Source organism: Drosophila gunungcola, unplaced genomic scaffold (genome assembly GCF_025200985.1).
Source record: "Drosophila gunungcola strain Sukarami unplaced genomic scaffold, Dgunungcola_SK_2 000001F, whole genome shotgun sequence".
Taxonomy (NCBI): Eukaryota; Metazoa; Arthropoda; class Insecta; order Diptera; family Drosophilidae; genus Drosophila; species Drosophila gunungcola.
In genome coordinates, this window is record NW_026453197.1 from 3,934,316 (window position 1) to 3,958,844 (window position 24,529).

Genomic DNA, 24,529 nt, shown 5'->3' on the forward strand with positions numbered 1-24,529 from the left:
GCATTTGACTTTTGCTACGAAACTATTCCGAAACTATTAAGTAACTTTTTGAGTTTCAAATTCGGAAAGTTTCAGAAGCAAGTTTGAAAGTTCCTAAGCTTTAAAATTAAATCAATCGAAGCAAACAATTAACAGCAAAGCAATTTCCGAAGCGACAAAATGCCTCGGGAAAATAAGAAAAGCAAATACACCAGGCAAGCTCACTCGAGCGTTTAAGCAGCCAAAAGAGGTCCTTCAGCAGCCCAGCTCCTCACTTGTTGTTGATGGCCTCCCCGAAGCGATTTCGGCAGCTTGCTTGTTTAAATTGCTCATACGCAACGTGGGACATGAGATGGAGCCAAAAGGCAGTCGCCCTCTAGAAGCTGTTCTCATTTCACTAATGCTTGGTTAGCAAAAATTGCAATCGATTAAAGGGAGTGCTTTAAATGTTAACGACTAATTGAAACGATTTAACCTAGCCCAGGTTGTTACAAAAGTGCCTGAGTTGAATTTCGGCCAACAATTAATCAAAATACAAGTTGCAAACGTAGGCTGAGGGATGCTAATTAACGCAGGCTTGGATCAATTTCTGTGAAACTTCCGCCTAAATAGGCAGATATACACAATGGGATCGAGTGAAAGCAATAATAAATCAAATTAATTGGTTTCTACAGCAGACAAAAAGAGTGAAACCGAAAGCGAAGGGGGTCGGTCTTCATTATTCGACCATTATTATTATAATAAATACAAATTAACAAACATGCCACAGCACAACAAACAAACACGCACAGTTATGTCAGATCAGAGATTCCCCCATTATTTTTCAATTAAAGCATCTTCCTTTCATCAGCAAAGCGGCCGCAGGACATTTTTTACAGCCTGACTTTCGTAATATGTTATTGAATTGGCTTCCCTTCCGCGGGGGAGTGTGTTCTGCAGCCTCTGGTCCTTCCGGGAGCTCCATATGAATTTTCAATTTCATTTTCAGCAGGCAACTCGCAGCTTGTTTAGGTATAAATTTAGCCACCGAAGAATGGCTGTGGGTGTGTGTGCTCCAAGTTGTCAAAGTTGTCAAGCGGAAATCCCCTTTACGTCATAAAAACCCTCCACAGACATACGTGAGGGAAAATATCGAAATAACAAAATTATTGTTATTGTTTTTTCCGCATTGGCGGGGGAGGAGGGAAATTGTGCGGATTTGTCTGCTCTCTCAAGCGGCACGCACTTAAGTGCGTGTCTTTATCCTTTGTGTGTGTCGGCATGTGTGTGCGTTTGTAATTTTAAAGCTCTCGGCACGCAAACGACGGCAGAATATGTGGGACAACAACAAGGGCCAATTAATAATACAAAAATGCCAAATATGCGTCAGCAATAATGTAAACCCATGAGGAAACCCGAAAATTTTTAAATTAACAAGATACAGTCGGTTAGTAAGGAAGCCAGGAAAACTATATTATTTAAATAGCTTTTATTGGGAAATTTATAAACTTAACACTATAAGTTTTTAAATGCATTTCGACAAAAGACCTAACCAAAAATAAATTTATTCACTTTTCCCTTTTTTTAATAGAAAATTATTTTAAAAAAGTAACTTGACTTTTTTAAATAAAATATTTTCTAATTTATTTTTAAGATTTTTTTTATTTATTCCATTTGTAATTTTTGAAACACATTTATATAATTGTATATTTCTTAAATATTTTTGGTTAAAAATAAGTCATTAAAATCAATTTCAAGCAAATGAATGAATGATCTATTTTGGATGCCAACAATATTAAATTAGATTTTATTTTAATTTTTGAAGATAGCTAAATTAATAGACACCCAATGCAAAATATTAAACTTTAATTATTGCACATCCCCGTTTCTCTCCACTTTATTGGACCACATCCCTACCGCAGCTAAATAATTAATTAATCGTGCTTGAGTCCTCTAACCAAAACCAACGACAAGGGATTAAAATCGCTTTGCATGCCCCACAAGGTATGCAATAAAAATTGATACGCAAAAAAAGTAATTTGCATAAGCTTGAAATTCAAAATGAAAGAAAACTTGCTTAAAAAGCAATTCAGTTACGCCCCTTCCAACCATATTTATTATCCTTCCCTTGCCTCTTGCATCGAAGTAACCACAAAAAATTTGATTTATACGAAATTTATGCAAAGACTGCGCCAACAAAAGGGAGAGGAGAATTTTATGGAAAAAAGGGAACTTATAGACTTACCTAGAATCCTGCAATCCATGCTCGCCAGACTCCTGGACACGCATGGCATACAATTCCTGGGAGAATAGCTGGCGAAACGACGAAAAGTTAAAGTTCACATTTCGGGTCGTTAGGAGGCGCTTTGGCCTAATCCATTAATTAGTTTGATATGATCTGGGGGATTACTTACCTCGCCGTTTTCGGGGGGATCACCGTTGCCAAAGGTGGAGGCCACAACAATTAACAATGCCTCGTGCTCAATGGAGGATATATCGTAGTCGGACATGCAATATATCTAAATGAATAAACAATTTGCCGCTGTAGCAGTGCGTATTTATTTTGTGTTTTCTTTTCAGTTTTTTGCAAGGCCAAACACTTTTGTGGTCATTAGATGCTTGGCCCATCCCCCAAAAACACGCATACCAGGAAAAGTGGGCCTAATGAGCCTGGACTCTCGACGCTCGACGCCCGAATGTATCTTGTAGTTTGTCGCAGGTGTTTGCAGCTTATCTTATTTTGCCAGGCAGATGCTTTTTATACACACATGACATGGGGACTACACCAAACTGAGTTGAGTCCTATGGATCGGACGAAACTGAACCGACCGACCGGACGACACTAAGCTGGCACAAAAAATTTAAAAGTAAATTTCGGTTTTATGCTAATTTGTCTCATGTGGCGCTGGCCTTTGTCCAGAGCCTAAGGTTGCAGGTTAAGTCCAGAGAAACCGAAATGAGGCTAATTTTAGAAGTAGGCTAAAACGTTTTATAATGTCAAATTAGGCATGTCATTTGGCAGTATGAAATATGCTACATGTCTGAGACGAAACCTATTTCTAGGACTTAGCTTCAACAAATTTGAAAACAAGTGTGTAAACTAGAAAGAGGCATTTGGACTTATGAGTTTTAAATTAAACTTAATTTGTTCCAGGACTAATCAGTAACTTAACTAATTTTAAATTGCATGTTATTACGGTCTCATAAGTACTGGTAATATTTACTATTTGCCTAGAATTATTCATACACTGGTAAAAAAAAATTTTTTAATTTAAATATTTCAATTTAAATATTTTGCCTTTGATTTTCATCCATTTGCGATTTGTATTTATTTAATCCAATAAAATATTAAAAAAATTTTATATTTTCTAATTGAATATTTTTAATATCTGACAATATAATTTTAATATAAACCATATTTACATTAAATAAAATGTATTAAAAGCAAATTCGAACTATTTTAAATCTAATATTTTCATCATTAGTTAAAGTATTTAATATTAAATCAGGCAATTGAAAACACATTGTAAATAAAATTACTTTTTAATATTTAATTTAAATTTTAAGTATAAAATTTGTAATTCAGTAGTCAGATATTAATTTTTTTTATTGCTCCATTTATTTATCAGTGTAGCTCAAACATTTTGTGATGACAGGTATTTAGTTGCGACTGTTATTTCCAAATAGTATATTAAACCAGATCTGTCAATCTTACCTGTGCATTAAACGCATGTCCAAGTAGTTCACATAATTGCTTTGCATATTGCTCGGATTTTCCAGTTTCGGTGGCATACAGAACTGTTGCCTTTATGCGCTTCGACAAGGCGCGTCCGAATAATTTCGATGTAAATTTCACAGCCCTGCAACGAAGTGAAAACGCATGTTTAGCTCGTTTTTGGGTAAATGCTGGAGGAAACACTTAAAGCTGCGTCAGCGGCGGCGGCACGACCATCATCATTAGAGCCATAAGCCTTCATGTCGAGGGTAAGGCCATAACATAGAACATAACAGACGCCGGCTGATATAGCCACTTTGATTGACATGCCATGTAATTGGAAAATTGTCTACAAGTGGAGCATATGTTTTCTTGTAAGGACCCACACATGGTTAGTCAATAATCAAACGGGCGCAAAAGAATTTTATTGTATGAAGTCGGACGATGCGAATTTCCCTCGCGCCTCTCATTTCGCCATTTAAAGTAGGGTCTCATAAAATTTTATGCACAAGAAAGCGGGGAAAACAAAAGAATGGGAAAAGATGGCACTGGCCAAATGAAAAGCCAACTTATGAGAGGAAAGACTTCTGTTGCTTCTATGCCAGACATCGTTCGTCTTCCATTTGCCTTTCTTTTTGAGATTTTCATACCCTTTTTTTGCACAAAAAGTTGGGTAAGTTTTTCAAAGGCAAGTATTTTAAAGGGGTCGTTAAAAAAACTATGCTCTTTTAATTAATACAAGTTATTATAATTTATAATTAGTCGATAAAAAGGAATTTAAAACTTAAAGATGCCTTTTTGGGTAAATAGTCTAGGGTATTCCCGAGTTCAGACTTTTTCCTTTGGCATTCGTATTTATTGTTTTCCTTTTGGATGCCATTGTTTTCTTCGCTATGCGCCTGCTGCCTGCTCCTGACATGGAACTACTTTTTGGGATAAGAGGGCACATGGTTGGATGCTTATAGGCAGTTTAAATGTAATTCAATATGTCTGGCGCTCCCCACTTTGCAGCACCTCGTGCCACACGCATTACGCTGCACACTTTTGTGCGAGCATGAATATAATTTCATTTTCATAAAGTTGTCGATGTCAGCGCTGATTTAATTCCATTTCATCTCATCAGTGCTAAGAGGCGCGGCGCGTGCTGAAACAATTAAACTTAATTATGTCTGCCGCCTGTCATCCCAACGCGGATATATGAGCGAATACATATATCCTCATAAATACGTAAATACGGATGGTTTTTCAGTGGCAACATCATCATTTAAGCACTGATAAAAAGTTTCGTTCTCGACAGGACTCGAATTTAATGCAAACTTGTACATGTGCAATTGCAACAGTTTTAATTGATAACTTTTTAATGAAAATTTGTCGGACGTTTTTCAGTTATTTTTTGGCCACGGTTTCGATGGACTGATTGCAGTAAATTAAAATTAATTAGCATGAAAAATACGCCGGCGTGAATAACATCATTAATATGCAACGATTTAAAGTGCGGTCGTTAAAAAATCATTCGGATTTTTTACGCTTTATTTAACGGTAATTTTCAGGTTTCCATTTTTTTCTCTCCTGCATAATTGTGTAATTGATTTTATTTGTTAGGGCTCACCGCAGTTGTTTGTTTGGCCCTTCGATTAATTGATTGATGCATGAATAGGAATACGGATTAAGTGCCAAGCAGCCATTGTTAAGCGTATAATTGCCACCGATTTGCATAATCTTTTGGTAACTAATAGCCTTTGCTTTGTTATCCTATTTGTTTACAGATTCACATCTGAATAAACTTAATGAATTGGGGTTGGAGAATATAATATTTGTTAAATAATTGTCCACTTAATGTCTTATTATTATAACAATATCATATGCTTGTTTTCGTAGAGACATAAAATGTTAAACTGATTTAGCAATTCGTTGTCAATTCATTTATTTTAATTAAAATCCAAAATATTCCCAAGCGTAACAATTTCAAAAATATTAAACTTGTTTAGCTAGAAAAATAAAGAATAATAATACATTAAATATTGAGCTTGTTATGCTAGGAACAACAAAATATTTTATTATATTAGATATATGCACAAGCATCATAACTTTTAAAATATTAAGCTTGTTATGCTAGAAACTTAAAATAAGCAAATATATTACGAAAAATTTTTAAATGTGTTTTAATTAATTGAATTTACTTGCAATACTCAAGAGTCCAATTTAACTAAGCTCCTCTTAAGAAAATAATTATTACATATTTTAAGGTAAGCCTATTGCTGTATTACTGTATTGTACTTTTTAGTAAGTTTCAAATTTAAAAACTTTAAATCTTCCCTTTAAATTGGCTTCAACTTATTCTCGGTTTAAATAAATCCTGACGAATTTATCTTCACAAACTTATAAAAGTCTTAAATTTCACCTCGAATAAAATAAGGACGTCAAATTTGCATAACAATCAACTCCGACCACACATATGCTGCTAGCTCAGCGGGAGATTTGAGATAGAAAGGGCGGAGCAGTATCCGGGCAAATAACATTTAAAATAACAATAACGGGGCAACTGACATGATGCAATGTACCAAATTTTCCGGGCGACTTGATAACAGTGGGACAGTAGGATGAAGGGACAACTAAGGAGCGGAGGATCCCCTTGGCAATAAACCACAATCCATGTAATCTACTTAAAGGCTTATCCATGCTGATGCTGTCGTGTGACACGCTCGCACAACCGACCGAACACGGGGACAATTACACGGGCAAGGATGCGAGTATCAACATCAACATCAACATCATCATCATCATTATCATCAGCCAGGACGAAACGGAAAGGATAAAGAGGGTACCAAGTCACCGGGTAACCGAGTTGCCCCGCCAAAGGTCGCCACGTTAACGGTAAGTACTCACCTAGCGATTTGTTTAAAATTGAATTTACGTCGCGGCTTCTTGCCCTTGCTCTCGCCACGCCCCTTCTTCCAGACGTGGGTGCGCCAGGCGGGATCCTGGTACTCGAACGAGGGCTTCAGGTAGTAGAGGGCCATCTCCTGGTGGAACACCGGCGTGATGGAGCCCGACAGAGGCGGCACGATCCAGATCCAATCAGCGGGACAGCCGTTCCTGCGGACAGACAGACAGAAAGATATTCCCGGGGTAAGTAATTGCCTATAATTGACGAGTGGGTGTCGGCATCCTTTGGATCCGTTTGGCCGTTCGGCATTTGAAATACGGCCGGCGTATTGTTGGTGCCCCAAATGGGAGGTTACCATTAGCTGACTTAATTGTGGCTGCCCTGCCTGCTGTTGCCATAAAAATAGACACGTTGCTTACGGTTTTGATTTAGTGCTCTACGAAGGTATCGGTTTAAGGTGGTGTGGGGATTTTAAAATACCTACACTGATAAAAAAATGAAGTAGTAAGAATAAATATCACTATATATAACTGTACATTAAATATTAAAATTAAATATGATATCATGATATTAGGTACAACGCATTTTAAAGGACATGATTTAAATAAATGTGGTAAATATAAGATTAAAAAAAGTTCCTATTTGATTTAAATGCATTTTATTTTATTTTAGACTTAAATTAAATTTTCAGATGTTTAAATTAAATCCCAACAAAATTAAATAAAAAATTAAACAAATTTTTCAATATTCAAATTTAAACGAACTAAAAAGCGCAATGGATGAAAATCAGGAGAAAAATATTTTAGTTAAATACAAAATATTTAGATTCAAACGTTTTTTTTACCAGTGTTATTTTTATTTTGGGGCCACAAACTTGCAACTGGAAAGTAGGTTTAGGCCAACGACTTAAAGGCACAAGTTAAATTAGATTTTCTTAAAGTATCAGTTTTGTTGTTACCCTAAACTAATTTTCCTACAATTGCGATCTTAATTAAACTTTCACTTTTTAAAGTAATTTGTGACCTAAGCTAAAATATTTGCAGTAAGATTGAATTTTATTAAACAAATTGTTGTTTGTAACAAAACTTGTTGTATTTAGTAAGAAAAGCTGGCAAATGCAAACGATTTATTTATGGCTTGAATTTCTTTAATTAAAACGTATATATAAATATTATATACGTATGCTAGTAGTCCGAGCTATTGACAACTAACGAAACTACAACTTATTGGTATTATTTTAACAAAAAACCCTTTAACCAACACAAAGTAAATACAATATTGCGAAAACAAAAGTCAGAAAGTGACACATTTATCTTTAACTCCTCCGCGAAAAGGAGCTTCTGCTTATTCCCATGGAGGGCGAAAAAGTTTGACATATTATGCGGCATTTATGTGTCTCGCGTGCACTTTACATAAACGCTGGCGTCGGCAAATTGGAAACAATAAATTTACTTTCGCACCTGCAAAGAGTTTTCCCCGCCAGCGAAAGTCAAATAAAACACGTTAAGCCGTAAAAATGCGGCTGGGATATGTCATAAATGTCGACGCAACGCGACCGTAAGCAAACACACTGGATACTATACTATAACACATATATGGATATAATCGCCGATTCGGGGCGAACCCTTACCTGAGCTTGGACTCGTTCTCGAAGTGCTTCATGAAGCTCTCGCTGGCCGTGTGGTGATCCACAATGGTCACGTTGCGACTCTGGTAGGAGTGCAGCACGGCGATGTTCATCTCCACGACGGCCTTGTCCTTCCACAGGGAGGTGGGTGTGCGGGTGTCCAAATTCATTTTCAGTGCCACCGTCTGCGGTGAGTTTAAAATCAATTTCGTTAGTGCCTAATCGGTAATGGATGGGGGAGCGTTGCTGAATTTCGATTACAATTTACGGTTTTGTGGCCAGAATTTAATAATTACTAACAACTGCGGTGGTGGGCTGCCTGAGCCTTGGCCCAACAAGTGGCCCGTAGCCACTACCACTTTGCCCCACACCAGTCAGGAGGCACACCAACTTCAATTATAGATTTAGCCACAGGCCATCGGACGTCATGAGTGCAGCCAAAACTGTGGCTAACTCTTGCAAATGCATGGCTTTGATGATGACAAATAACACAATTTAATGGGAAATGGCTGCCATTGCACCCGACTTTCACACTGAACCATAAACATAAGCTATTCCACATAAGCTATTTGAATTATTTGACATATTGAGATGGGATGGGATTGGGATTTGAGATCAAATTTATCGGCCACCAAATAATTATATTTGATATCCTTCAAAAACATGGCCAAATCCGCTGTTTAACTATTATAAAAACACAAATGTGGCTTGGAAATTTGAACATATAAAACAAAATGTTATTTCTTCCATTATGTTTTTAGTGCTCATAAAAAACCTTTTACGAACTCTTTATGAATGATATGTTTCCCCCTTGCCTAGAGTTAATTCCAACTTAAATAAATTAATTTAAGAGGAGAAAGCTAATATATTTGTAAAATCTTAAATACTTTTGTGCAAGGGCTGTAATTTGCTTAATATTTTACAACATTTTTCTTAAATATTAATATTAATTGGAAGTTTCAAATTTGTTATTGTATTGTATTATTATTAAAGAGGCCTAAGACTTATTTTAGTTTATACAATTTAATTTATCTTTTTATTGCAAATTAAATGTAAAAACATTTTTGAACCCCAGTTTTTGGGATAATATATTTCTATTTGCTTGCAACCAATATATTTCCAATTAATCTGGTATTAATTTTCAACTAAAGTAACCTAAAGGGAGAAAGCTATTAGGTTGTCCTAACTTTGAAACCCCTTTGTGTACCATAATAAGTGTAGATGCAATGAATGCATTTTGCTGTCATTTTCCTTCTGCTGAAAAACTAATTAACCGGAGGAGATCGATCGACGTTAAGCTGCAGTGCCAATGTGCTTAGTTGAAAGTTAAATTCATGTATGAAACTACTGCAAATTAGAGTCTGTAATAGTAATTCCCCATGGCAACTTTATTTAAGCCTTAAAGCCCCGCCCTTCTTAAGTGCTGTTAACCAGTTTACACCCACCACCACCACCACCCACTCGATGGCACATTGCTGGTGGGTATAAAGAATTCTGGGCCAGAAAAAAAAGCGCTTTTGCGAGGACAGCCGGAATGAAAAGGCGGGAGTACCAGGTCTCCTCCGCACATTATGCGGCCTTATAATGAAATAAGCGCCACATCGCGATACAGCGACAAAGACATCAAGGACATCGGGCAAGGACAATGTCAAGGGGGAGGATGGTACAGATACGGATATCAACACTGCAATTACTGTATACGTCTTTTTGCTACAACTTACCTCCAACATATTGCGGCGATTTGTGTCGCATAAATTCCGGCTGCCAATCTCCGTGGACATGTACCAACCGCTGAATGTGGTTGCCGTAAACTGGATGCCGCCCACATCGAACAGCATCCCGGAAACGGCGGGCAGGGCGTACCATCGCAGTCCCAGTTCGGCAAACCAATCGAATCTGCAACGGGTAAACGGAAAAGTGGGTGGTCTTATTTGGCCAGTTCGAATGATACTGTTACTCATACTATGTTTATGCCTTGAATTTCATGAATTTATGAAAATCAAAATAGCCTCTGTTTATGCGATACAGACGAATTCATACAAAAATAGTAGCAAAGATCACAGATTTGTTATTTAAGCTAATTTAATTAGTAAAACTAATTAAGAATAAATTCGTGTCAAGACAAAAATAATAAATGTCCTTATAGGGCGTGAAGAATCTAATTTTTATTATTAAATTTTGCGTTTGTCGTTGCCACCTGATTTATATCGAATTTATAGTCAATTTTCGTGAACTAGTGTTTATGCACACACATTTTTTTTTAAATTTCATGAAACGGCCATCGCATAAACACAGTTTGTGGGAGCACTGTCCACAGGCCGCGATTGTGGATGCAAATCCTTTGGTTATACATGCCATATCCCTTCTGGCTAACATTCGATGGACATAAGCTTGAAGCTAAGCGCACGGGAAAACTAACCATTTCGGTATTCTCTTAGATTCCCCCAAACTGATACGTTTGCATAATGTAGTAACTAGTGAAACTGTAAGTTAGGTAATGTACACTTTTCATGAAGAATGCAGAGGCCTTAAAATTAGTATTGCAATTATAGACTTTTTTTTGGCTTTTCTGAAAATAATGTTAATTATTGTGAGTCAAATTTTGTAAATATTATAATTTTTTTTTTTGTAATTAAATTCTAAACATAAAGCATTAGGTTATCCCACGCGCTCGTTTTTTGTCAAACACCTCTTGTCAACACAGCTGATAATTAAATATTTGTATAAACCTGGAGTTGACTTCTGTCTGTACTTCTGTCTGCTAATGTGTGCCAAAAGAACCCGTAGACGTCAATAGATTCCAGAACCCATCAGCGAATGGAAAGTTTCGGGGCTATTTTTGGACCAGAGTAGAAAAACAAAATATGGAACGAAGCTATTTAAGTTCCGCACCCATTTGAATTTAGCCACAGTCGAATTTTAGACGCAGACATGAGACAGTTCCTAGTTTTATTGGTGCTGATCTTGATTGGTTCTTCCGCTGCCAAGCTAAATCGTTTGCAGCTCCATTCGAACAGTAATTTTACCCATAGCCACGAAAATGTGAAGGCGGAGAAGACCGTGCTGGCGGCCAAGTACTCATTTCTGGTTGAAGCCACATCCAGTTCCTCGACGGCCACTGAGAACCTGCAAAACTCCCTGAACAAGGAGTACTACGGTGTGATTGCTATTGGCACCCCCAAGCAGAACTTCAACATTCTATTCGACACGGGATCGGCCAACCTGTGGGTTCCCAGTTCCAAGTGCCCGACCTCGAACATCGCTTGCCAGAGGCATAACAAGTACAAGTCGGGAGCATCCAGCACGTATGTGGCCAATGGTGAGAAATTCGCCATCTCTTATGGCACGGGCAGTGTGTCGGGAATCCTCTCCACCGACACCGTTCACGTGGCGGGCATCAGCATCCAGGGCCAGACATTCGGCGAGGCCATCAATGAGCCGGGTTCCACCTTCAACAAAGCACCATTCGCGGGAATCTGGGGATGGGCCTTCAAGGCTATCGCCGTGGATGGAGTCACGCCGCCGTTTGACAAAATGGTGGCCCAGGGTCTGCTCGACAAGCCCATCATCTCGTTCTACCTGAAAAGACACGGCACCGCGGTGCAGGGCGGCGAACTGATCCTCGGCGGAAGTGACTCGAGCCTCTACACCGGCAGCCTCACCTACGTGCCCGTTTCGGTGCCGGCCTACTGGCAGTTCAAGGTCAACTCGATCAAGACCAATGGCGTGCTGCTCTGCAGTGGATGCCAGGCCATAGCCGACACCGGCACCTCGTTGATAGTGGTTCCCCAGGCGGCCTACACCAAGATTAACCGCCAGTTGGGCGCCTCGGATAATGGCGATGGCGAGGCTTTCGTGCAGTGCAGCCGCATCTCATCCCTGCCTAAAATCAACCTCAATATTGGCGGCACTGTCTTTACACTGGCCCCCAAGGACTACATCGTAAAGATGACCCAGAACGGTGTCACCTACTGCATGTCCGCCTTCACCTCTATGGATGGCATCAGTTTCTGGATTCTGGGCGACGTCTTCATTGGCAAGTTCTACACGGAGTTCGACAAGGGCAACAAAAGGATTGGCTTTGCCAGAGTGGCCAACTATTAAGCGTCTCAAGTCAAGTTGTAACTGATTTTGCAAATTAAATGACATGAGAAGTACATGCAGTATAAAAGTGGCAGTTTCTATAACAAAACAAAAGGGAATTAAGAAAGATATTCTGTGGGATGTAAATATTATATCGATTTAAAACTTTCACAATGTTTGGGGCTTAAATCCTGTTACACTCCTGAATCAAAAAACAAACCAAATGTTTTCTATTGGTAATTGGCAATTAAACAATTGTTCCCAGCTATGTTCTACATTAAAACTTACATTTGTAGAGCCTAGTTTTAAGAACAAACCTGAAGAAATTGTGAATGATCTTATTGATTTTCCCAGATTTTTAAGTCCTACAATGTTTTGTACATAAAAGCAAAATAAAAAAATCCAAAAAAAATATAATTTAACATACAAACTATATTTCATTTCTGTACAGGGATTTTTTCTTTAATTGATTAAAATGTAATTGTAAGAGTAATTGAGTTGGAACCTTTTGTACAATGTACCTTTATTAATTATCTGTTCTTCATATCCACTTCGATTTTTTGTGAATGCATTTATAATAACAAGCCCAAGGAAGTTTAGAAAGTTTACTTAAAGCCTAAAACCCACCTGATTAAAAACGAAAATTCAATGCTACCTCACTGTTTAAAGATTCATGTGATGTTTGGGTATTGATTGAAAAGAATTTCAATTGTAGAAAATAAGAGTTATTGGTAATAAAAGAATCGGGATCTCTTATACCGTATCTGATAAGAATGTTACACTACACACAATGTAAGCTTATTTCTAGTTCGGTGCCACATATAAGCCTAGATTTTTATTGGATGCAGTTATGGCAGCCATAAGGATGTCTACTCACTTGGGATGCGTGAGCGGCACTTCCAATATCAATTCGGGCGGGTAATCAAAGTAGTCCGGATCGTGACCATTGGCCGAGACCACCAAAGGCAGGATGTCCCACTCGCTGCCCTTGCTCTTCCAGCCCAGTTTGGTGCAGACCTGATGGATAGAGGCGGGATTGGATGTCAAACAAATGTGAATCGGAATCGAAATCGAGAGTAAGCATAGGGCAAGCAGGCATTACTGCCTGGCGGACATAAAAGTGACATGTGTAAAAATAAATGGAGATACTTTGGGGCTCGGCTTTATATGCAAATACATCATTGTGGGAAGGGTGCTCTCGAACCACATGTTCCATCCACGCTCGGGAAACACATCTGCTGCCGCATTTGTGCTCGTATTTATTGACAGCTTTGTTGTTTGTTCGGTTTTTGCGTATTTAAAAAGAGATTTATTACAACGAGTTATAGAGCGGACTTGCCGCCGTTGCCATTGCCGTTGTTGTGGGCTCTGGGGCTTTTCCAACTTGTTGGTTCGACAAAAGGTCGCCCTGGTGGCAGGAAAATGGGAGGGGTCAAAGGGCGGGAGACGGATTTAAAGGGAACAGCAATTGATGCGTGTAAATATTGTGATGGCTGAGAAAAAACACACATAGTTATGCATGTATGATATGTAAATTGATAGCTGGATTACGCAGAGCCACATGAATAAATAGCCACTGTCTGCTCCTTGTGTAAATAGGCTGTAGTTTTTCATTCATATTAACAGGCAATAATAAGTCAAGATAAGACATATTATTTTATATTTATTCCAAAATTACTCACCTCAGTAAACTCAAGATTCATAGGATCGCCAATGATTTTTCCATCCGCCTGCTTATAGCCGGCATAAGAAATTAATTGGCTATTCCAAATGCGACAATCATGCTTGGCATCTGTGCGTTGGGGAAATATCGTAATAGCCGATCTGCAGTGATGAAATTTTATAATCAATTAATTTTGCAAGGCAAACCCACTAAACAATTTGTGTGCACAAAACGTTAAAGTTCGCCAAAGTTCGATGAAACTTTTGCAAGCCGCCATAAGGGTTTTGCGCCCTAATGTGCATACAAAGTCAAAAGTGCAACACCAACCGGATCAAATCGGGCAGTTGAAAAGGATGGCGCTTGAAATATTCACAGAATCAAATTGGCAGCATTCAACCTCTTCATTCACCCCCTCAGTTCAGCCAATTAGCAGGGCCAAAACAAAATTTTGCAATCACTTTCCGCAAACATCCCATTGACGCCTGCCACGTAGCGAGTAGATTATTTGTAAATTGGAAATTGTGTGCGCCAAAGAGCATGGGAAAATATTTAAAATTATGTACAGCTTCAGTTTCGAAGCTTAAAACGATTAGCGGGCATTCCAAAATGGTCTCTACTTCCTAATTACCATAAGCTGGAAATTAAGCTGCGCACGAAAATATGAAATTGCATTCCTGCAGAGTATGTTAATTGGCCAAACGAAACGTTATGATAATTTTCTTAATTATGTTCCTGGTTTTATTGTGAACTAAAATATCCCTTGTTTAATAAATAATTCTTAGTAAATAATATATTTCAGCAGCACTTAACAGAGAAATTCACTTACCTCAGGTTGCCTTTATTTGTTGCATATTTAATGTGGTTGCAAATTGCTTCAAACATGCCACTTGTTGTTGTAACATAACGACAGTCAAATACCTGCAAAATATAACAAATAAATTATAGAATCATCAGCCTGTCAAGAATGAATCACTTTTCACTTTAGAAGCACATATAATATATGTATAGAAGTCATGCCAGCGGGAAAAAATTACCTAAAATATTTAAACGCTTGCAGCGACTACAAAAAATATCAACAGAATTTACAGACACAAAACTAAAAGTGTAAACCATTGTTTTTTCATGAATTTTAGGTGCCAGCCCCCAAGTCCTAAAGCTGTCAAACAGTTTTTGTTGCGTCGTCCAACAGGGCGTATGATAAATGTGACATAAATTTCTATGTAACTTTTATATTTGTTGTGTTTTTGGCATGAGGTCGCATTCGTGTTGTTCGCAACTTGTTCATACACCGAAACCCTTTTTCAATTATTTCGCTCCAATGAATTTTTTGCCATATTTCTGTTTAACTGTCACACTCGCTCCTCAATTTTCGCTTCTGTTATCTGGACCCTTACAATTGTTGTTTTTCACACCTGTTTTTGTGGCTTTTCCTCTTTTTCCTGTTTTGGGTCTAGGCCAGAGTAAAGTGCTTACATTTGGCTTTATGGGATTTCTATGTTTGAGCCACTCGAAAGTGAAACTCACTTCTGGCTTAGGAAATCCCTTTTCATTCGATTTTCTGCTGTGTTGGGTTTTGTTTTTACAGGGGGTGTACCAATTTAACACGAGTTTCCTAATTAAGTTTGCAATAGCGATCCAAACTGAACCCTTTTTAAGTGCTTATGCCACACATTCTTCATTAAATTTAAGTCAAAGTTCTCCGCTTTTTTTTTCATGTTTGAGTGTTATTGGATAACTTTTTTCAACTTTGTTTTAATTCAATGAAAAGTCAGAGCACAAAATTATACTATTGTGTACAATTTTTAAATGTTTTTTCATTATGAAAATTTCACTAAAAATAAATCCGAGGAAAATGTTTGAACAAGCACAAGGAAGTGTGTGTAATTATTTATTTTTTTTTTTTCAAGTTTTACTTATGGCAGAAAATCTGGGAAGGGGGAAAGTTACTTGAAACGTTCCCTTAAGTTAAATATATATAATTATTTTAATTATTTCAAATCTAAAACCAGTGTTAGACTATTATTCTAAATTGACTACATTATTTAAATCAAATCTATGCAAACATATGCAGCCAAGGCTTAATTTGCTTCATATTTCTGGAAAAAATAACTTGACTGTCACCTGCAAGCACATTCGTATATGCTGATATATAATTTATTTGGGATGGCATATGTTGGTGGTGGCCTTAGTGTCGCCTTTCACTACTTGTCTTTGGAAATCAACTTTGCCTTCCCAAGTTTTCCGTTCACATACACGCAAATCATTCAGACGGAAATGCAAATCAGTTCACACATTACTAAGCAAAAACACAGAGGCAGAGGCAGCCATTTCGCCATGCCAACTACTGATCATTATAATTTGTGTACGAGAGTAAGTATACGGGGTGCATGTGAATAAATCTCTGCCCTAGGACAAATTTTCTTTTTCGGGTAAATTAAAATTGACGAGGATTTGCATTTCAAATTTTTGGCTTTGCTTTGTCTATTCTCTTTCTGACTCTGCCTCTTGCCGACTTCGGCATTTTTCATTTGCCCCAAAACACGCATAAATCTAGAATAATGTGGCCCCCAAAGGCGCATATATTTGTCTATGATTTGTCCCCTGATAAATTTGGTTGGCTACTCCAGCATTTATTCCAGCCATGTAATTTTTTTGAATTGCACACATTTAAGCCTAATATGTCTTGATGAATTGTTATCATATTTTGTGCATGATGAAAGCTGGTTTCCATGCGAGAGGTCATGACTCGTTGAGATCCTGACAAATTGAGCGTTGTCCAAGTTTAACGAATAAAATTTAAGGACTCTTTACGAAATAAATTGGAAATTTCATTTCTCCTCTTTCTATAATTTTTTTGTCATTTCGCATGAATCGATTTCTAAATTACGCACCTGCAGCTTGGACCATTGTATGCGGCCAATGCAACGTGAAGAATTGCGCCAGGCCAATTTGGCTCCATAAATTAGTTCGGTCTCGGTTAGCTGATAATGTCCTGTTGTCTCAATGCTCTGGCGCACCTGTTTCCACCGAGTTTCGTGGGCGGTAGATGATGTACTGCAAACGAGATGAAAGATAAGTCAAGTCACGAGTGTTCTGTTTTGTTTTTAAAAAGGAGGTAAGGTAACATGCGCAGTATTTTACAATGCTAAAAATTGGGAAACTTCTTTTAAATATTTAGCTTTATTAGCAATTTAAATTAACATAGTTTTTAAAATATTAAAAAAAATAAATAAACATTTATAAAATCTCTTTTCAACAAACGCTCAATTTATATATCTACATTGTTTTTTTATTTTTATTGATGGCATAAATATATTTTAAAGAAATATTAAATATTGAAATTGACATTAAAAATAATAACTTCAGTTGTTAATCAAATGGATATGACCCAACAAATGGTTGCTTTAACATTCAACAATTTTACTAGCTTAAAAATTGCCAAAATGTATGTGTTTTGAAATAATATTTAAAAGTATGTATAAAAGTATGCAAGGTCACTTCCTGACTATAATTACATTGCCTATATTTATTTTTTAAACACCCAGTAATTTCTGTAGCATTGTAAGAAAACTCACCGCTTTATCGAGGTGAAATACTGCTCCAGGAAGTCCTTTGCATGCTCTAGAACTAGATCGGGCTTTCGAGCCTCCACCGCCGCATTGCCAATACTCATAATACTGCTCGTACAGGTGGCCTTCGAGCAGGAAAGTATCTGAAACACGAAGACAAATGCAGAACAAGCAAGTCATCAAGTTAGTCATCATGTTTTGACAGCTTTAATTAAAAAAATGTAATTGCTCATTTTGGTAATTAAATTTTTATTGGCAATTGCCCTGCAGCGACAAACGACAATGAATGGCAGTTGGAGAAAAGGCAAAAAGTAAGGGACTGGCGACGGAGATGAGGGACCGACAGAGGGCAACAATGCTTCAAAAATTGAATTGATAAAAAAAAACCAAGGAAAAGCAAGCTTCCTTGGCATTAGCCCCTGTTCAGAGAAAACGTTTAAAAAGCATTTCACTGCCAATTGCGGATGCTGCCTTTCCTCTTCGGAGTTTCCTGTGCGCGCTTTTCCTCGACTTCAGCCCGCTTCTTGGTTTGCTTTTTATGATGCGTGTCGTTGTAATTTTCATTTGCACTGCCTCAGCTCACCTCGGATTCTTGCCAGCAGACTGTTTTCTTTACCTTTCTTCTCGGTTTGTTTTCCCGACGGTTTAATTTACTCAACGCCCCGCACCGTCTGTCTATTTCAGCTCCACAATCCCACACAATCCGGCCAAGACACCCGCGGTCATAATTAGTTTGTTTTTCCAGGCAGTTGAGCTCTCGAATTGGCTTGCCAAAGTGTGGCATAAAAACTGCTCAAGTGTCGCAAGTGTCTAGCTAAAAAATTTCATGCGGCGCTGCTTGCTACAATTATGTCACTCATACGCACTGTGTACCGCGCTGAGAGCAGCTTGTTGAAAACTTAAGACCGAATTTAGTGGGTAAGAATGGTAAAGGGAGAAATTAACTGTTGAAATTAACGAGCGAATCAGGGCATTAAATTGTGCGATGGGCTGACATAAACTAAGCGGATTAAGGGTGTAAATATCTAACTTCCTTGATGAGAAGCCAAATTCAAATGAAAAAGATTATATATGTTGTGTGATGTAAGTTAATGATATCTGTGAAAGGTTTATCTTAAAGTAACACTTCTTTGTGGTATTTAAAACAAATAAGTTATAAGTTTTCGATTATAATTAAAAAGTCAACGAAATTGTATAAACATATATTTATTAATTTTTAAAAATCTTTAATCTGACTTTTTTATAGTTAATCGAAAGTTCATGTTGTGAGAAAGCAGAAATTTTTTTATTTTAACATTAACAAACTGTCTTTAATTAATCGAATTTTTCCTGGTAAAAAAACATTTCTGAATGTAAACAAAACTTTAGAAAAAAAGACACCGCACGATTTTAAAAAAGTAATAGTAAATTAAACACACTTCCCCAGCATAATTTAAAATACTGCTATAAAAAAGAAATACAATATATTATTGAAAATGAGTGATTGATATGTTATGAAGAACATTACACCTCCTAAGCAACTTAAGATTGGACATTCAAAGAGTTAGAATCTAAGTTCTTTGTTGAAATTTAACACCTTTTAGTGCACCCAGTCGTTGAGGTAGTAAAAGAGGTAAGTTGAAAGAGCAATACCAGTCAACGTAGCACATTTGGCAAGAGGCTGAGGGAGAAACTCAAAGGATTAGTTTGTAAACAGACCTATATGTTTGTTCACTTCAATGTTGAGCTGCGATTGCAGGAAAGTCACATTAATTTTAGTACTGTTTCCGTGCAACCGCCTCAGCCACAATAAACTGCAGTTGGAACTTAAAGCCAAACCACATACTTTGCTTTGTATGCACAAAACAAAAATGCACTTCCTTCTGCCTCTCCCCCGGCCTCCGCCCGCATAAACTTTGCCAATTTTCACTCAGCTGCTCAGACACAAATTTATGCACAGTGCAAACAGCAACCGAGTTAAGGAGCCAGAGACAACAGCCTCAGACACGAGCGACACATGACGAAAATTCGTTAGTTGGCAGCAGGGCGGAGTTATTATTCTAATAAGCCGGAATCAGGAGCCGTATGCTTCTGGCTTAGTGGCTAAATTATTATATTCTGCGGACGAGGAGCTCATGAGGCAAACAGACGCCAGCGCCAGCTTTTCATTTTCATTTGCAGCTGAGCAAATGAATTTTTCGCTGCCGGGGTAGGAATGCAAATAATTGCCAGCGTGGGACTGGTTAGCACTCAAAGTTGTCCAAAATTGTTTTATGTAAATATAAACAGAAGGGCGAGAGGGGGATTCGCAGCGGAACCGGAAATTGTTGCAGCTGCCGAGCGTCGAATAAATACGAAGGAAAAGGAAACGGGTAGCATTTGCCGACCCCCCAAAACAACATATACCCGGAGCAAGCAAGGAGCTTAAAGTTTGGCGTGTAAGTTTGGTTTTCCTCGGGCCACGTGCCGCCCAACTTCAGTGAATGCATCCCCGCGAGCAACTGCCCTTTTCCTCGGCGGACTCGGCCCGCCAAATTTGTTCTTTTTCCCGCTTCTCCTAGTGTTTGCAACAGAATTATGCCCTTCTGGATAGGAAAGTGAAGGAAGTGCTGCCGGTTTTGCCCCGGGGCTTTTTTTTCTTAGACAACAACGAACTGATGATGTCCTTTTCAGAATTACAATAAAAGGTAAATCAGTAATCTTAAAAGTATAATATTTCTTGATCAAAGAAGTCAAAGTCCTCCTTATTAAACATCAACAAACATTTAAAAAAAATTTAAAACCGAGTGAAGCTTGAATTTGAAAAAAGATCAAACTTGCCTTAAATAAGGCATACATTTTTTTAAGTTTATTATAAAATAAGGATGATCTTTAGATAATGACCAATGATCTTTAAAATACTAAACAAAAAAATTATATACTAACAAATACATATTATATGTTATTCTATTATTTATAAGGTCACAAACATAATTTTTTGACAATGATAAAAATAACTTAAGCTTTATTGCCCTCAAAAAGATTACCGAAAAGGAAACCAATAAGAAAAAGTTATCGGCGACATGACAAGTGCTTTTGCCGAAACATCCTGATGAAAACATTTTCCAGCCAATTGGTTTTCCGGCCAAGCCATTGTCATAAGTTTTTCAAGACGCTGGCTTTATTTCCAGAGGAATTCAAATATTAACTGAATTCTGTGGCAGTAAAGTTTGTTTGGCCACTTTTGCCTCACCTTTTTGGCAACGAAACTGAAATTGCAACATAACTGGCACACAAATTAAATGAAAATGTTGTCTGTGGTAATGAAAAATGCAACGAAAATATTTGTTTAAAGTTTTGGAGTCAAGTGCATGACAGTAAATGAGCCGGGTAAATAATATAGTTCTGAGTCTTGAAGCCCTCATAAGAATATGGATTTACCAAAATCCACTTAAGTAGCGTAGCCAACACATTTGCGGCAGTAAAGTTTTATTGACTTTGAAGAAAGAAAGAGCCATTCCGCTTAATCCCGCGTGTTAAATGCCCCGAAGTAAAGTTAATGTTTGCAACTTAAATAGCCGGTCTATCGTTTAAGCAAAGCTTCATTATAATAACCTGCGTTGGGAGCAATTTGCATGTTGTTGGAGTGCTTAAATAAAGTGGCACACTGGCATATATAAACTTGTGCATTGCATAATTTTGCGAACGTTAAAACGCAGCTTGGTGCGGGGGCGCCGAAAGGGAAATGAAATTTGATTGTGAAAAAGGATTCGTTGCGCCATTTCCGCTGTTGGCTGTTGGCGTTGATGCTGACTTAATTAGCATAGAAATGGTAGCTGTAGCTGTAGTTGGGCAACTGAACTGCAGCTACCACTCCGGAATTTTGTGGGGGTGCAGGACTTCTGGGCTAATTGAGGTTAGGTGTCGCAACTTTAAAGCGACTTCTGACACCGCTTCTGACTTGCCACTTCGCCTATGCAATTTGCAGTTGGCACTTCCCCCGAGTCGGCTTAATGAGGTTCGCCAATCAGTTTTGGCCAACTGAGTTGGCCCGGCGGTAGGTGTGCAAATTAAATTATGCAGATTGTGGTGGCATACCCGCTGGAAGGCATCCAAAGACATTTGCTTAGTGAGCATGGCGCATTTTGAATACACAGACAGATAATACAAGTTTTTAGCAAATTAAAAGTTGCCAGGCTGCAGAAAGCTACTCTTTTGCTTGAATAAAATTAAACAGTATGTGAGACTTCCGGGAGTAATTTATGGTAAAGAGAACAAGGCTCCCCTAAAAATATTCATAACTATTTATACCTAATCCAGCTATGACCAATTTTAAACCGTAGAAATGTATAATCAATAAAATTATTATTAAAATGTTATAAACATTATTTAAGGAATGTTAGAACATGTTTAAGTTCAATTTCACATTTGCCTCTATAAGTACTTATTTGAAACTTATTTGAAAGACCAAGAATATTCTTCTCCATCTAAATTTTTTTCCACGTAATAGCTCAACAGTTTCCAAAAAAAAAAGAGACCCATTCACCACATTAGCCCCAAAAATAGTATATTATTTTACACCACGCAAAGCAGAAAAAGTCCTAGAAAAATGAGCCAACTTCAGGCCACTTTATTACGATGGGAAAAGTTTTGTGGACTGGGAAAAAAAAGAGAGCAGCCGGGTCCTTTATTTAATCCGCCATCCAGCCTGGGCACGCACTCGGCTAACTTTTGCATAACAAAACTGCTGTAAAACGCTCCAATTGCAGACGAGCAAACAAACAAAAGAGCAGGAGCCACACATGCACCAGGCACAGACACAGAAAACTGGATTCGGAAACTATGGGACAAATAACCACTTTTTGTGGCAACAATTAATAGCTTCAACACGAAGCCACATTTTTTTTTTTTTGGTTTAAAATTAAGATTAAAAAAAATATAAATTAATTTATAAAACTAGGGGATTGTCTCGCTGTCAACTAATTGTTTTCATTCTTTAATTTAAAAATGAACGCCGAATAATACAAAGTATTTACACAAAGAACATTATTTCTTTAAAAATCCAAAACTAGTTGAAATGTGTAAATTTTGGCTCAGGGATCAGTGCTTCAAATCATTTTTTTACACTCCATCGACACTGACTTAAAACAGACTAAAAAGTCAAAATCTTACAATCATTTATAGTTTAATAAGTTTTACTTTATATTATTTTAAAGCTGCAATAACTAATCATCTTTTGAACAGCAATTGCTATAACAACTGCCTTAAAGAGCTGATACTTAACACTGACTCAGTCTCTTCAATTTTTTTCTTCAGTAAATGGAAGGTTAATGTTTTTGGCCAGAAAAATTGTAATTGTTCCCATAGTTCAGGCGTGGGAGCAGTCACACAAACAATTACATGGCCTGCTAACAGCGTCATGAGCATTAAATAACTCCTGCAAGTATGCAATGCTTCTTGCGCTCGTTCCCCGACTCACTTTTTACGCATTCCGAGCTGAAACTTTCTGCACTTAGTCCGGCAAAGGAGCGAGTCTGAGAATCCAGTGAATTGTTTTACGGCCCTTTTATGGCACACTCGCTCGTGCATGGCCCCTCAGCTTTTTCTTTTCTTGGCCACGTGCAGTGGCTAATTACGGGCAAGACTCCCATCCCAATCCCAATCCCAATCCCAAACCCGATGCCAACCATAGTTGCCCCAAACGTGACTCACCTCGCGACCCTTGCAGTGCAGCGTGTCGTAGACCTCCGGCCTGCCCTCGATGTTCTTCAGTCGCATCGGCTTGCGCATCAGCAGACTGCGTCCCTCGTCGTCCAGGTGCATGAAGCTGCAATTTGGACAGTAAGTGGGTTAAAGTGGGTGGAAAGTGCGGAAAAGCAAGTGCTAAGCTGGCGAATCTGAGGACCCTTGGAGCCCTAAGCTGCGCACGTTACTTGCTCGATTTGTCCAACCGCTGAGAAATATGTACTATATCTTACGTCTTTCTACTGCTTATAACTTAACGCCCTTAAAACTCATTGTTTACAAAAATGATTTAGATTTTTTTAAAGGTAATTAAATGGCAGCTGCAAGCCAGACATTTTTTTTGAAGTGGCACGATTTGTAGCTATTCAGCGATACAGAGATCGATTGCTAGACCTTTGGATCACTCCTTCATAACATTCACGAAAAAAAGACCATTCTTGTGCGGCGTATAAAAATATATATAATTGCCTTATGGGATTATTATTATCAAAAAAAAAACATTCAAATTAATTTAATAATAAACAACTTTTTCAAGCTCTTAATTATTAAAATTGCCAGAAATGACTTCAAAAGTATTGAAACCCTCATTGAATATATTTAGTTTTCGTAATTTTACAATTGACAACACAAACATCTTAATCCTTTTCAAGTTTCGTATCAATATCCGACTCGGGTTAAAAATTAACTGTTGTTTGCCTTTAAGTACGAGTCAAAAAAACTAATTTTTAATGTTAATATACCTTCGAGGTATTAAATATAAACTACATAAACATTTTTTTTTTTTTTATTTTATTTTTATTTACAATCTGTCTAATGACAATAAGTAAATTGTATCACTAATATTTACATAACAGGAATAGCAGATTTCCAGTGAAACCTGCTATTAATTTAATTTCTCGTTTACTTAAATTTACCTATCAGGGAGATCAAGAATGTGGAATCTTTTGAGTCTTCTGAATGTTAAGCTATTGTCTACTAGACCTAGGGTTGATTGTGAAGTCTGTCTGTATATTTCTTACTATATTTTTTATCTCCTCTTTTACAGTTGGAATATTTAGATCTTTATGATTGGTTACATAATATGGAGCCTTAACAATTTGTCGCAAGGTTTTTGATTGGTAGCGCTGAAGTATTTTAAATATTTGAATTGCTAGCTGTTCCCCATTAAAAAAAAAGAATACTGAACGATATTAAAAAGCATATTTTAACACCCATAGGAAAGCATTGCGTTTTATATAAAAGTTTATTTCAAAAAGCATTAAAAGAATTTTTTGAAGAACCCTAAGTACTTATGTATGTCCTTTACACCAAACAGATTACGGTT

The 24,529-nt window shown here is 37.5% G+C and overlaps 2 protein-coding genes across 3 annotated transcripts in view; one reads left to right on the forward strand and one right to left on the reverse strand.

The window, feature by feature from the left end:
* The window catches only part of LOC128263491 (nitric oxide synthase), a 40,328-nt gene that overhangs the window by 8,048 nt on the left and 7,751 nt on the right, over window positions 1-24,529 (reverse strand). For both annotated transcript variants that reach the window (XM_052998566.1, XM_052998565.1), the window contains exons 3-14: window positions 23,173-23,287; window positions 17,509-17,645; window positions 16,825-16,987; window positions 14,760-14,851; window positions 13,953-14,094; window positions 13,148-13,287; window positions 9,909-10,083; window positions 8,191-8,372; window positions 6,560-6,769; window positions 3,674-3,818; window positions 2,373-2,477; window positions 2,204-2,271 (exon numbers count right to left, since the gene is read on the reverse strand). In XM_052998566.1, coding sequence (XP_052854526.1) covers window positions 2,204-2,271; window positions 2,373-2,477; window positions 3,674-3,818; window positions 6,560-6,769; window positions 8,191-8,372; window positions 9,909-10,083; window positions 13,148-13,287; window positions 13,953-14,094; window positions 14,760-14,851; window positions 16,825-16,987; window positions 17,509-17,645; window positions 23,173-23,287 — 1,674 coding nt within the window. The remainder of the gene's footprint in view (window positions 1-2,203; window positions 2,272-2,372; window positions 2,478-3,673; window positions 3,819-6,559; window positions 6,770-8,190; window positions 8,373-9,908; window positions 10,084-13,147; window positions 13,288-13,952; window positions 14,095-14,759; window positions 14,852-16,824; window positions 16,988-17,508; window positions 17,646-23,172; window positions 23,288-24,529) is intronic.
* LOC128263493 (lysosomal aspartic protease-like) lies at window positions 11,089-12,358 on the forward strand. Its single transcript, XM_052998571.1, has one exon. The coding sequence runs from the start codon at window positions 11,119-11,121 to the stop codon at window positions 12,289-12,291; it is 1,173 nt and encodes a 390-aa protein (XP_052854531.1). The 5' UTR covers window positions 11,089-11,118; the 3' UTR covers window positions 12,292-12,358.

Bases quoted from the DNA above. Each gene is read 5' to 3' on its own strand.
- LOC128263493 (XM_052998571.1), top strand. From the start codon at position 11,119: ATGAGACAGTTCCTAGTTTTATTGGTGCTGATCTTGATTGGTTCTTCC.